The following is a 14,970-nucleotide window of genomic DNA, read 5'->3' as shown; positions in this document are numbered from 1 at the left end:
CGCCTGTGTGGATACCCTGCTAAGACTCTTAACTCCCAAATCAAGCTGTCTCCAAGTCGGCAGAGATGCTCTTCTCACCCCGCTCTGGCCCATCACACATCCCTCCCACCCCCATTCACAGCCCACACCCCCCACACCCAGGCTGTGGTCACCTAGTGGCTTTAGGCCTGACTGGAGAAGGGGGAAGACCACTGGGTTTTTTCTTTAACTCCCCGATGATTCTAGCATGTAGGGAGAGTTGACAGTCACTGAGGTACATCATATGATTTCATTCTGCAAAAGGTTTTAATAACTCAGTGGGCTATGGTGTGCAGGACTGCGGGGTCACGGAACAAGCGGCAAGATGCCAAGGCAGGAGAGATGCAGAAACTCCAGCAGAACTTTCTCTCTCTCTCTCTCTCTCTCTCTATCCTGGAGCTTTAGTAAATGCCAGTGTGGATGTACCCCCTCAGAGATTGGTTCCACTGGTCTGTTTTAAAAAATGCTCCTCACGGGATGGGAGGCCAAGGAGAAGAACCACTGTTCTAGAGGCATGCACACAGTTCATTGAGCCCTCCCTGCTCTAAAAGGGTAGAGATCTGCTTCTGTGTAATTATTAAAAGCAGGGGTTGTGACGAGAACATAGAAAACATTCCTGGACATAAATAGAAGCAATATTTTCTTAGGTCAGCCTCCCAAGGCAAAAGAAATAAAAACAAAAATAAACAAATGGGACTCAGTCAAACTTAAAATCTTTTGGACAACAAAGGAAACCATCAACAGAATGAAAAAACAACTTATGGGAGAAAATATTTGCAAATGATGCTATCAACAGGGTGTTAATATCCAAAATATGCAGTTTATACAACTCACCAGCAATAAAAAAAGAACCCAATCAAAAAAAATAGGGTGAAGATATGCAGATGGTCAACAGGCACATGAAAATATGCTCAGTATCACTTGTTTTTAGGAAAATGCAAATAAAAAATATAATGAGGTAGCACCTCACATCAGTCAGAATAGCTATTATCAAAAACTCCTCAAATTATAAATACTGGAGAGGGTGTGGAGAAGAGGGAACCCTCCTACAATTGTTCATGGGAATGTAAATTGGTGCAGCCACTATGGAAAACAGTGTGGAGGTTTCTCAAAAAACTAAAAATAGAGCTACAGGATGATCCACCAATCCCACTCCTGGGCATGTATCTAGAAAAGATAAAACTCTAACCTGAAAAGATAGATCCACTCCAGTGTTCACAGCAGCACTATTTACGACACTGAAGACATGAAAATAACTGAAGTGCCCATCAACAGACGATTGGTTTAAAAATCAGTTCAGTTCAGTCGCTCAGTCATGTCTGACTCTTTGCGACCCCGTGAACCACACAGCACGCCAGGCCTCCCTGTCCATCACCAATTCCCGGAGTTCACCCAAACCCATGTCCATTGAGTTGGTGATGCCATCCAACCATCTCATCCTCTGTCGTCCCCTTCTCCTCCTGCCCTCAATCATTCTCAGCATCAGGGTCTTTTCCAATGAGTCAGCTCTTCATATCAGGTGGCCTAAGTATTGGAGTTTCAGCTTCAACATCAGTCCTTCCAATGAACACCCAGGACTGATCTCCTTTAGGATGGACAGGTTGGATCTCCTTGCAGTCAAAGGGACTCTCAAGAGTCTTCTACAACACCACAGTTCCTGGTTTGATCTCCTTGCAGTCCAAGGGACTCTCAAGAGGCTTCTCCAACACCACAGTTCAAAAGCATCAATTCTTCTGCACTCAGCTTTCTTTATAATCCAACTCTCACATCCATATATGACCAGTGGAAAAACCATAGCCTTGACTAGACAAACCTTTGCTGGCAAAGTAATGTCTCTGCTTTTTAATATGCTATCTAGGTTGGTCATAACTTTCCTTCCAAGGAGTAAGCGTCTTTTAATTTCATGGCTGCAATCACCACAGAAAAATAAAGTCAGCCACTGTTTCCGCATCTATTTGCCATGAAGGCTTAAGAATATGTGGTGTAAATATACATATTTACATACATACACTAAACAGAATACTACTCAGCCATAAAAAAGAATGAAATACTGCCATATGTGCTAGAAAACTGTCGACTGAAACTGCCTGACTTGGCCAGGCACGATAATAACCACTTGCATGAGTTGTCTCACAACAGGAGGTCCTGATAAAAAAATATTAGTGCTACCATGAAAAACTGAGGAGAATTCAGGAGGGGCCAAAAGGAGGGAGGAGATGCCAGCCCATAATATGTCCTGCCAACCTCCCAGAAACCCTCACTCTGGAATCCATCATGGCTGAGGACCCCAAGACACAGGACCAAATACAGGCACAGGGATAATGACCAGCCAAGACAACTCGGAAGGCTGACCCCGTCCCTGTCACACCCGACGCCGAGTCACACGGCAGAGCTGTTCTCCCAGGCTCCCTTACCCTGCTGTTCCTCACATAGGAGCCGCTTTCCAACGAAGTCTTTGGCTTGGTCAGTCCGTGTGTCTCCTCAGTTTACTTCCTAGTGTTAAACAAGAGTCCACTCTCTGGCCTTGGACAGAGTCCCACTCCAGTACCATTTGCAGCAACATGGATGGACCTAGAGAATATCATACTAAGTCAAGTCAGTCAGACAGAAAAAGATAAATGTTATGTGATACCACACACATGGAATCTAAGAAATAACACAAATGACTCTATATACAAAACAGAAGCAGACTCATAGACATAGAAAACTTGCGGTTACCAAAGGGGAGGCAGGGGGACTGTAAATTAGGAGTGTGGGACTATAAAAGAAGGCTGAGCATTGAAGAATTGCTGCTTTTGAACTGTGGTGTTGGAAAAGACTCTTGAGAGTCCCTTGGACTGCTAGGAGATCCAACCAGTCCATCCTAAAGGAAATCAGTCCTGAATATTCATTGGAAGCACTGATGCTGAAGCTGAAACTCCAATACTTTGGCCATCTGATACGAAGAACTGACTCATTTGAAAAGACCCTGATGCTGGGAAAGATTGAAGGTGGGAGAAGGGGATGACAGGATGAGATGGTTGGATGGCATCACTGACTCAATGGACGTGAGTTTGAGTAAACTCCCAGAGTTGGTGATGGACAGGGAGGCCTGGTGTGCTGTGGTCCATGGGGTCTCAAAGAGTCGGATGTGACTGAACTGAACTGATGGGATTAGCAGATACAAACTAGTACACATAAAATAGAGACGCAGCAAGAATTTTCTATACAGCCCAGGGAACTATATTTGATATCTTATAATAACTTACAATGGAAAATATACTTAAAATGTATACATGTAACTGAATCAGTTTGCTCTACACCTGAAACTAACATAATATTGTAAATCAACTGTAATTAAAAAAAAAAAAAAGCAGGGGTTGCAATCTTTCGCCTTTAAGGTCAGATAGCAAATAGTTGTCTTTGTGGGCCATATAGTCTGTCGCAACTACTTAAACTGGCTGTCACAGTATGAAGGCGCCACAGACATCTCTGAAGTCTGGGTGGTGTGGCTGTGTTCCAGTGAAACATTATTTCCGAAAACAGGCAGCGTGCAGATTTGACCTGAGGCTGTAGTTTGCAGACCTTTGATCAAAAGGTAAAGGGTTTGAAATTTGCATTTTTAAGCCCTCTGATTTCAACTTGTGCTATTGACAAGGAAATTTTAATTAAGCAGAAAATAATTACCTTTATATTGACTCAAATGTTTCCTGATGAGATTTTTTTAAACTGCTTTCGTTCCTATAAAGAAAGATTATTTAAGACGCAATCATTCCCTCGGTCAGGCTGATCTCCTCAGTCAGGCTCAGAGAAGTAGATCTTGCATTTGTTTCTTTCCTTCCACTTTCTTCTTGTTTTGATCCCAGATTAAACAGCTAGCAGCAGTGATATTTAAATCTGTACCAAATCCAAGTGTGAACTACAAACCTGGGGCTAGGGGGTTCTACTGAGATGTAAATTAGTCACCGGGCAGAGTTTAGCACAGCTGCCCTGGGCCCCTCTCCTTTAGGCCCAGTCAAGGAGCTGGAGCACCAAGCAGGCTCTGAAGGAGAGAGCAAGGGCCTGGGATGCTGGCATGCAGGAGTAAGGAAGCATCTTGCTAGCTGATCTCTGCTTATTTACATCCAATTCTCATGCCTGAAAGCATCCTGATTTGCAAATAGTCTAAACTAGGTAATTCAAATCTCAAATCATGTCATCTGTTTTGATAAAATGACTGGCTCTTCTAAAGTGGCCAGGGTATGGAGCCTGTCTTTATCCCATAGTCTGCCTGGGTAGGGCATGAGGCAGGTAGATGGAGCACAGCCCATTTTCTGGTGGCAGCCTGGAAATAGCCGTGCATGTGGTGCTAGCAGCTAATAATTAAAACAATCATGTTTTAAGAACTGGATTGAGATTTTTAAATATTTACCAACTCAAAGACTGGATAATACTTCTCAGCTTTCCAGGTGATAGTGCTCACAGTTATCACTGTTTTGTGTTTCCCCAAACTGCTAAAGAAGCTCCATGGTCCCATGTTAAAAACAAAGCTCTTTGTTTTTGATTCCACTCTTGCACTGTGCTTGTGCTCAGCTTGAGGTTGTCTGATTTCATCACACATTTGAGAGCCGTCTTCCTCCTGGCAGCAAACCTCAAAATGCTTACCTGAGGGCACACGGGGTTTTAGAGAACTCCTCGGGCGTCAACCCCAATATCCTAGCTCTGAGCTAAAAGGTGGTGCCTCTATCTGCTATGAAAAGGTGTGTGAGGAAGAACTCCCACCCCAGTGCACAGAAACCATAAACCTCAAAAACAACCTGCCTTGGAAAGGGGGACAAGTGAGGTACCCATTGATTTCATTCAATGATGCTTACTGGGCACCTACCACTGCCAGAATGGCGGGGCCACAAAGCACTGGAGAGCTCAAGTTCTTGGGGGGAAAAACCACAAGAACAAGTGAATGATTAAGAGAATCTCAGCAAGTGCAGGGCAGTGGCAGGGTTGGTGAGATCTATCTGTTATTGATCTCTTGAAGATCCCAAGAGCCAACCCCTGTCCAAACGCATGTGCAAGGTGGTAGATCTGAAGCTGGTTAAGTGTTTTTGCTCTACTTGGACGTGATGATGTTGCTTTTCTTCATGCAAAAAAAACCCCGGTAAGTGCCTATTTTCAATTTGCTAATACAGCCATTTTCCTTATTAATACTAAAGCTGCATAATGTGGGTTAAAAGTCTGCAGGCCTGAAAACAGGGTGTGCTTCTGATGGAAACACTCACATATATAATTGCACAATAGCAAAGTGATAAATGACCATGATTTTGTAACTCCCTGCTGCTGTTACTCTGACCATACTTCAGGAATGTTGCTTTCACTTACAGAAACTCTACAAAGGTTGGTTTGTCAAAAATACAAATATTAAATGAAAATTGTTTGCTTGAAGACGTGAGAAAAAATGTGCAGAGCACACACATTGCAGACAGACTGAAGAAATAAAATGTTCCAGGAAGAATAATTTGCAATATAAAGCTTAATAATTTATTGCAACTTGAAAATTTGCTGATTATGCCAGACACTAGGGATTAGATTAAATGGAAGAAAATACCTTTATAGTGCAAGCTGTCCAGTCTGGAAACATTTGTATTACTGTGAAAGGCTTTAAAAATATATTCTTAAAGTTTAGAGATTCTATTTTTAACTGAGTCTAAGCTGGACTGCATCTTTTTTTTTTTTTTTTTTTTGTATTCTTAGTAATAAGTACATGTGTGTCCAGAGTCCTGGCCATGTATCACTGATTCCAGGCAAATTAACTTCTGTAAGCACCTCACTGTGGGTATCAGGCAAGAGGGGCGTGTGACACATGGTAGAACCCACAAAACTGACCACTGACATCTGGGGAGTGTGCTAGGCTGGGGACGCACGGCCAGGAGACAAAGCACCGGCCCTCAGGAGTTCACACCCTGTGTGAATGGTATCTGCTCTGCTTTCAAGCAGCTGCGGGGGCCCTGGAGAGCGAACGATTATTTCTACCGGGAGCAGGGACACTGACGCATCCTGAGAGGATTCACAAGCAAGCAGCAGGAGAGGGAAGGTAGGAAGACAGGAGTGTGCACAGCCCTGGTGGAGTGGAGCCCACGCCTCCATACAGCTTTAGAAGGCTTCGTCTGACACTTAAAGTCCCCCTTGTCTTGTCATTTGCCACACATCCAACTCTAATTCTCACCAACCACGGACCTCGGAGATCTTAAATATCTGCTCATCCTTAAGACGGATAAGCAGTGACTTCATATGCACAACCTATGCACCATTTGACAAGGAAATTCTGGCCACAACAGAGGACACCACACAATTTTTAATTAAAAATTTTAAGACTCAAGTCCTTGAAATGGCTTAAAGTGGTTATATAAAAATTTGATAAGATAAAAATGAACAAGCTCATAGGTTGCTGGAATACAATTTATTCAAAGCAATTCACATTAAAATATTAGGCTTAAATACACATAAAATTGTATTATAAAACACTATACTTTGCCAAGGTTTATGACATTTACTTTTTAGAATCACCTGTATGCTTCTAATTTGAGTCTAAAAGATACCATTGAGTGTTGCTATAACTGTATTTATATTCTCATTTATTTCAACTTTGCTAGTAGATATTTTAAAAGTTTTCATAAAGTATTCATAAGCTCATCTAGAATATACATGGTTATATGCTAAATGTTTACATTCAAAAGGGGAAGCCAATACAGTGCTACAGATACGTGACTAGATAGTTCTTTAATATATGAAATATATTTAATGGTTCAGCTTGCTAGAAATGTTATTCAGCAGGAAAAGCTCATCAAGGGGTCTGTATCTACCTCCTCTGCACTAGACCCACATTCTACCAGAGTCCACATACAAGGCTGGCTTGGAGTCACTTCATGTAAATGAGATTGTACTCTTGAGCTCCTGTAAAAATGACTGGGAAGTTCAGATTTTGCCCCAAAGTTGTTCCTCATCTTAGAGATCTATTTCAATGACTATTAATAAAATTTAGCTCAACTAACCTATGATTGGCATAACTACAAAATACAGAGCCTGTTTCAGTGGACTCCCTAATGGAGTGAGGCTCATGGCAAATCTGGTATCATCAAAACACACATAGGTCCTGCACCTGCAAAGTGCACAAAGGGAGGCTTAGGGCTAAGTTCTGGAGGCTGGGACTCAGCGCTGACCGAGCCCCATTCCTTAGGTCTAGTTCAACAGAACGCAGATGAAGGAAAGTATGGTTGGTGCCACCATAACATCCTTCCTTGGCTTCCCTCCATCAGCCCTCCCTTCTCATGACATCTGCAGGCCCTAGATGCAGGACGGTTGGTCCCAACAACACACAAGTTAGCAGCATAAACAGCGTGAGGCTGGCTTATTTCCCACCAAGGCAAGGTCCCCCTTCTTGTACATGGTGGGAACCAAGCAACCTCATGGAAACCAAAACAGTAGCTAATCACTGATTTCAAATGAACAAGGAATACACCAAATGGGGATGTCTCAATTAAAGCATTTTCAACTTTTAAATAATACCATAATCCCCAATAGGTCGACATTACATAGTAAGATGACAGGCTATCTTGACTACTCACCTTCAATTCTTTTATAGTAATGACTTACAGTGTAGATATTAACAGGCATGAAGGCCAATTTGAGGACAACTTTGATAAAACTGAATACAAACCAAGATTTCACTCCTTCATATACTTATTCACATATTCATTGGGTGTGCGTATGAAGTAACAAGTCCAGTGTAGGGTAGAGCTTATGCTGATGAAGACCTGAAACCATGATGAACGGAATGCATTGCTCTACTTCATGATCAAACTCATGACTCAGATGCAGATCTGGAGACTTCAGTGAAAGAGGTTCTGTGGGAGCCCCTGTGGTAGAAGGGAAGGCATGGAGGGAGCACCCTAACCCAGCAAGTCTCTTTGAGTCTTGGTGTCTCACTGGAAATGACAAGCGATGGATTTGATGACACATCAGATGCCCTCTGGCGCCAACATTTTACAAACTGGGAAGTATGCAGGGTGTGTAAGTAAAGAATTGTTATTTCATAGACTATTAAGCATCAGAAAGCCCACTGAGCATCATTTCGTCTGGCTCCAAAATTTTTCAGATAAACAATATTGACAAGTCAATTAAAGGAACAAAATAGCAGAGGATATGAAAAGTCAATGGGGAAAAGAACCCTGAAAAACTATGGCCTCATACACCAGGAGCCTCAAAGAAAATAACATAGATTTACAGTGTAGGCAAAACCCAAAAATGTCTAGTGACTTAATATACACAGTTATTGTCAGTAAGATGGTGAACATTATCAACATTGTGAATAAATAAAAGTACATAAACAAAGTCACTTTTTATTTGTTTATTTTGTCCTCTAAAACACATTTAAAAAATAACATTTAGACACAGAATCACAAATACACACAAAATAAAATAGTGCTGGCTTGCTTCACAAATGCGTTTCCTTTGACTCCTTTAGCTGCTTTGCATAAAATTCAAAGCTCTCCTGTAGACAAGGAAAAAGGGAGGGAGGTTACAGATAAGAGTTACCAGCAAGAGACGATGGCACAAAACTTGGAAATCATAAAGTACTGCAAACTGGCAGGACAGACTGCTGGGCCCATGACAGCTGCCGTTCCCTCAAGGCTTCAGCACTGCTTTGCTTCATGAAATCACCTATCCCACAGCCCCCAAGTCAGAGTCAAAGCACCAAGAGCCCCTGCTCCGTGTATGCAGGTGTTGACACTTGGGAGACTCTGCAACCTCCCTTGGGAAGGTTAAGAGGTTTGAAATAAACATGTTTTAGCGACTTCCAGTTCAGTGAAATAGTTAGAAGGAATTCTGCACATATGATTTCTCTTATTAAACAAAGCCTAGTAAAACAAAATTTCCCAGGCAACAAACTGAATGGGAGAAAATATTTGCAAATGTATATATCTGATGGGGGTTAACTGTCATACAAAGAATTTATATAACTCAATAGCAACAATGGAACTGAACAGACATGTTTCCAAAAATGAACTATAGATGGCCAAGAGGTACATGAAAAGCTGCTCAACATCACCAATCAGGGAAATGCAAACAAAAAACACCCTGAGATGGATCTCCCTTCCTATCTGTTAGAATGGCTATTGTAAAAATATGACTAGAAATAACAAGTGTTGGTGAAGATATGGAGAAAAAGGAGCCCGTGTGCACTGTTGGTGGGAACATAAATGGTGTTCAGTTCAGTTCAGTCACTCAGTTGTGTCCGACTCTTTGCAACCCCATGAATTGCAGCATGCCAGGCCTCCCTGTCCATCGCCAACTCCTGGAGTTTACTCAAACTCAAGTTCATCAAGTCGGTGATGCCATCCAGCCATCTCATCCTGTCGTCCCCTTCTCCTCCTGCCCCAACTCCTCCCAGCATCAGGGTCTTTTCCAATGAGTTTACTCTTCGCATGAAGTGGCCAAAGTATTGGAGTTTCAGCTTCAGCATCAGTCCTTCCAATGAACACCCAGGACTGATCTCCTTTAGGATGGACTGGTTGGATCTCCTTGAACCCAAGGGACTCTCAAGAGTCTTCTCCAACACCACAGTTCAAAAGCACCAATTCTTCGGCACTCAGCTTTCTTCACAGTCCAACCCTCACATCCACACATGACCACTGAAAATCAATAGCCTTGACTAGACGGACCTTTGCTGGCAAAGTAATGTCTCTGCTTTTTAATGTGCCATCTAGGTTGGTCATAACTCTCCTTCCAAGGAGTAAGCGTCTTTTAATTTCATGGCTGCAATCACCATCTGCAGTGATTTTGGAGCCCGAAAAATAAAGTCTGACACTGTTTCCACTGTTCCCCCATCTCTTTGCCATGAAGTTGATGGGATCAGATGTCATGATCTTAGTTTTCTGAATGTTGAGCTTAAAGCCAACTTTTTCACTCTCCTCTTTCACTTTCATCAAGAGGCTCTTTAGTTCCTCTTCACTTTCTGCCATAAGGGTGGTGTCATCTGCATATGTGAGGTTATTGATATTTCTCCCAGCAATCTTGATTCCAGCTTGTGCTTCCTCCAGCCCAGTGTTTCTTATGATGTACTCTGCATATAAGTTAAGCAAACAGGGTGACTATTGTCAAATACAAAGTACAGCCTCAACGTACTCCTTTTCCTATTTGGAACCAGTCTGTTGTTCCATGGCCAGTTCTAACTGTTGCTTCCTGACCTGCATACAGGTTTCTCAAGAGGCAGGTCAGGTGGTCTGGTATTCCTATCTCTTTCACAATTTTCCAGTTTATTGTGATCCACACAGTCAAAGGCTTTGGCATAATCAATAAAGCAGAAATGGATGTTTTTCTGGAACTCGCTTGCTTTTTGATCATCCAGCAGATGTTGGCAATTTGATCTCTGATTCCTCTGCCTTTTCTAAAAGCAGCTTGAACATCTTGTATTGCTGAAGCCTGGCTTGGAGAATTTTGAGCATTACTTTGCTAGCGTGTGAGATGAGTGCAATTGTGCGATAGTTTGAGCATTCTTTGGCATTGCCTTTCTTTGGGATTGGAATGAAAACGGACCTTTTCCAGTCCTGTGGCCACTGCTGAGTTTCCCAGATTTACTGGCATATTGAGTGCAGCACTTTCACAGCCTCATCTTTCAGGATTTGAAATAGCTCAACTGGAATTCCATCACCTCCACTAGCTTTGTTCATAGTGATGCTTCCTAAGGCCCACTTGACTTCACATTCCAGGATGTCTGGCTCTAGGGGAGTGATCACACCATCGTGATTATCTGGGTTGTGAAGATCTTTTTTGTACAGTTCTGTGTATTCTTGCCACCTCTTCTTAATATCTTCTGCTTCTGTTAATGGTGTAGCCACTAAGTAAAACTGTATGGCGGCTCCTCAAGAAATTCAAAATAAAACTAACATATGATCTAGCAATTCCACTTCTGGGTATTTATCCAAAAAAAATAGAAAACATTAATTCAAAAAGATATATGCTCCCCGCATAGTCACTGCAGAGTTAACAGGAGCCAAGACAAGGAAACAAATGTTCATTGATGGATGAATGGATAAAGAAAATGTCACACAGACAGACACAGGAAGACACAGGAATATTATTCTGCCTTAAAAAGAATTCAATCTTGCCATTTGCAACAACAAGCAAGGATGAGTATTGTGCTAAGTGAAATAATCCAGACAGAAAAAGATAAACACTGTGTGATCTCATTTATATCTAGAATCTGAAAAACACAAAGCTCATGGATACAGAGACTAAATTAGTGGTTGCCTAAAGGTTGCCTGAGGCAGGTAGGGGTGGGAGTTGGGGAGGAGGAAGATGGGTAAGCCATGGGGAGATAATATACATATATATATAGTTAATAATACTGTACTGCACATTTGATAGCAGCTAAGAGAGCAGATCTTCAAAGTTTTCACATGAAAAAAAATTTTTGACTATGTATGGTGGCCAATGTTAACTGGACTTACTGTGGTGATTATTCTGTAATATCTACAAATATCAAATTATTATTTTGTACACTTGAAATTAATATAATGCTATGTCAACTATACTTCAATTAAAAATCCTAGATAAATAAAAATCAACTTATTTAAAAATGGAAATGAACAAGTAATTAACAGTGACATAATATGCTTAGCTATTGAAATACAGGCCATTAAATCCTATTTCAAGTTGAAATGAAGAGAGAACTGCCCCAAGGACATTTGATAAATTCATACCTACAGCTAAAGGTCTGAGATTGACCCTGTATTTTAAACCTCGGTCCCAGAGGGCTGTGTTCTGCAGCAGCCAGACCCGTAGCATAACTTTAGTTCCTGAAGCCCTCCCTGGAGGGTCCTTCACAGAGATCTAATCCTCATGTAATTAAGTATTCACCTTATTTTTCACACATTATTATGAAGCATACACAAATCTGTAGAGGTATTCCCCTCCCCCCTTAATTAAGAAATACTCACAGGAGGTTCAGTGAAAGGGACAGACTCTCCAGCATTCTTCAGCAAAACTGCGTAACGCTTTAGGAACAGATCATTGAATTTTACATTCTTTGCAGTCAAACTTTCATATAGTGCTTTAGCAGATGCAACATCATTGTCCAAGACTAGAAAAAAAAGATATTAATCATAGATAAAGTCAACCTATCTTCTTGTTTTTGCCAAACATTTAGCCATTCATGGACTCCTGGATTCCTTTATCCTAAACGAAACCAATACTCAACTACCTTCAACAAAAAAAACATATCCAGGATCTACAATCCAGTCATCCTTCCCCACACCTCTCAATCAGCATTATCCACTATGAAAGAGAAGGAAAATGACAACACAGCTATTTTAAAAGACCCATGCTAGTTCAACTGACCAGAAACAGAAGACTTCAATCATAGAGTAAGCACATACCATTCAATCTTCTTCTGTTTAAAACCACACTTTGAAATCAGGCTAATTCAGTGACTTTTTTGACGAGGGGCAGGTAAAATAACTAATGTGGAAGTCTGTACCTACATCAAGATCAGGTGCTAAACAACACCAAAAGACTTTCAATATATTCTCCTATTCTAAAATATGCAAATGAGGCATATAGTTAGCTACTGATCCCCCCAAATTTATATACATTATTAACATACATTAAAAAACTACATACCTCTGTGTAACAAGCTACACTAATATTTCATGTAATTGGATGATGCAGCAGCCTAGGAGCTAAGTTTAGCTGGCTCTCTACTTGTGGCTGATATGCAAATATTTTTAAGTTCACTATTGAAATTATACAGGCTCGGCTAAGAATTGTTGGTGATCTGACTCTTCGATCTTGCATTAGATTGTTAACATCTACCCTATACTGATGCTGAATAATTAATCCCAACTCTACCAGCACCAAGGTGAGCCTCCAGGATGATGTGAGATGTGAGATCCTTGATCCTTGATTTAGGGAATCAAGGATCTCCCTAAAGGGACTGAGGATGACTCTACACCTCTCACTGAAGCTGAACAGATCTTTAGTTTGGGTGAAGTCAGTTTCCTCTGTAAATCCTTTGCTCCCGTCCCTAAGAGACCAAAGCCTTCTCCTGCCACTGTCAAGGGCTCAACCCAAGCTCTACCATCTTCTAGGGAGCTGCTCCCCAAACTCTCCTGTCTTCTCTTTCCTGACTTCCTGATCTCCCTGCTCTCCTCCCTCCCAACTATCACACAATTTAGTAGTAACTTCATGCTGTTTTACACTACTTCATCTTACATAGTACTAATACCTGCCAATTATGCAAATGTAACCTTAAGGAAGTTTATGATTATAGCTCTATTTCAAAATATATCATGTTCTGCTCATAAGGGCATAAAAATGGAGAATTCTGATTGCTAAGTCTGGTGTCCTGCCAACAATCAAATCCACAAAGCAACTCTTTATTTACCCTTTGGCTCAAGTGCACAAATCAGCAGTGTCAGATGGACAGCTGATCATAACTTACAAATGCTGACATTCATCTTAATTACTGCGGAAACTTTAGACTGGTTCCTTCCACATGTGGTCACCTGGCAACCAGGGGAAAAACTGCTTAAAAGGCTACAATTTCAGAGCTGTGACTTCAGGTAAAACCTTGGGGCCCACTTTTTAATTAAGGTGTTTGCTATTTCTAAGAGTAGGTAGGTGGGCCACTGAAGGAGCAAACAGGCAAGTGAAGTCTTAAACATATAGCCATTTTACACTGTATTTCAGGTGGCAGGCAGGCCTTTGGAGGGGTAGGACTGGTTCCCAGAATGTACACCCAAGTGGACTTCTAAGTCTTTCCAGGAACCTGGATTGTAACTCAACAAATCAGGGCCCCCTCAGAAGATGCTCAGAGATGATTTACATTAACCTCTAAGAATAATTTCAGATTTTTTTTTTTAACACAGGGTTTCTTTTTTTTCTTTTTTGGCTGTGCTGGGTCTTTGTTGATACACGGGCTTTCTTCTAGTTGTGGCCAGCAGAGGCTACTCTCCAGGGGTGGTGCACAAGCTTCTCATTGCAGTGGCTTCTCGTGTTGCAGAGCGCAGGCTCTAGCGCACATGGGCTTCAGCAGCTGCAGCTCCTGGGCTCTAGAGTACAGGCTCAATAGTTGTGGCACAGAGGGTTAACGCCCATGGCATGTGGGGATCTTCCCAGATCTGGGATCAAACCCATGTCTTCTGCATTGGCTGGCAAATTCTTCACCACTGAGCCATCAGAGAACCCCCTTAAATATAGTTTTAAAACATATCCTAAGGCTAAATAAATTATTTATACCATAAGCAATTATCTGATATTTAGGATTACTGCTTTGGAGCTGAAGACTTGTTGACTATACTACAAATATTTAAATCAAATAATGCAGTTACATGAGACTTATTACCATAACTTTTCATGAGGCAAGTGTATGCTTCTTCCTTGTCAATTAATTCAGGAATCAATTCTAACAAAGACTTCATAGCTGGTGCCTAGGAAATTAAATATAGGTAACATCACCACAACTCAAAAGAACAGTGAAATATGACACTGACATATGGACATTATATCATAAAAACTTAACAACAGTACAGTAGAACTGCCTTCTCAATTCAATGGACTATTTCCCTTTTGTATCTCTAAGTCTGGTCAGCCCCTCTGTAGCCTGTGGATTCCAAGTCTGTGGATTTAACCAACCCTGCCTGGACCAAAAATATTCAGAAGAAAAAAAAATTCTTGAAAGTCCCAAAATGCAAATGTTGAATTCGCTGGGTGCCAGCAAATATTTACATAGCATTTACACTGTATCAAGTATTATAAGTAATCTAGGGATAATTTAACATTTACAGGTAATGAGTGGTAGGTTATATGTAAATATACATCATTTTATATTATCTCATAGAAAAGAAAAAAAGGGCAACTTAGTATTTCCTAAATGATGCCCGCTGTAACTAAATACATGAATCAGAGAGAAAAGTGCAATTAGGTAAATATTTTAAGTGT

General features: G+C 41.2%; 1 protein-coding gene across 1 annotated transcript in view; it reads right to left on the bottom strand.

Moving 5' to 3' along the window:
* Positions 1-8,362: 8,362 nt before the first annotated feature.
* LRPPRC (leucine rich pentatricopeptide repeat containing) overlaps positions 8,363-14,970 on the bottom strand; it is a 99,517-nt gene continuing 92,909 nt past the window's right edge. The window contains exons 36-38 of the mRNA XM_043918124.1: positions 14,375-14,459; positions 11,970-12,112; positions 8,363-8,521 (exon numbers count right to left, since the gene is read on the bottom strand). Of these exons, the coding sequence (XP_043774059.1) occupies positions 8,465-8,521; positions 11,970-12,112; positions 14,375-14,459 (285 nt within the window). The 3' untranslated portion in view covers positions 8,363-8,464. The remainder of the gene's footprint in view (positions 8,522-11,969; positions 12,113-14,374; positions 14,460-14,970) is intronic.

Source organism: Cervus elaphus, chromosome 11, assembly GCF_910594005.1.
Source record: "Cervus elaphus chromosome 11, mCerEla1.1, whole genome shotgun sequence".
NCBI lineage: Eukaryota > Metazoa > Chordata > Mammalia > Artiodactyla > Cervidae > Cervus > Cervus elaphus.
Note: the sequence above shows the minus strand (reverse complement) of the source record. Positions and strands in the feature narration are given on the sequence as shown.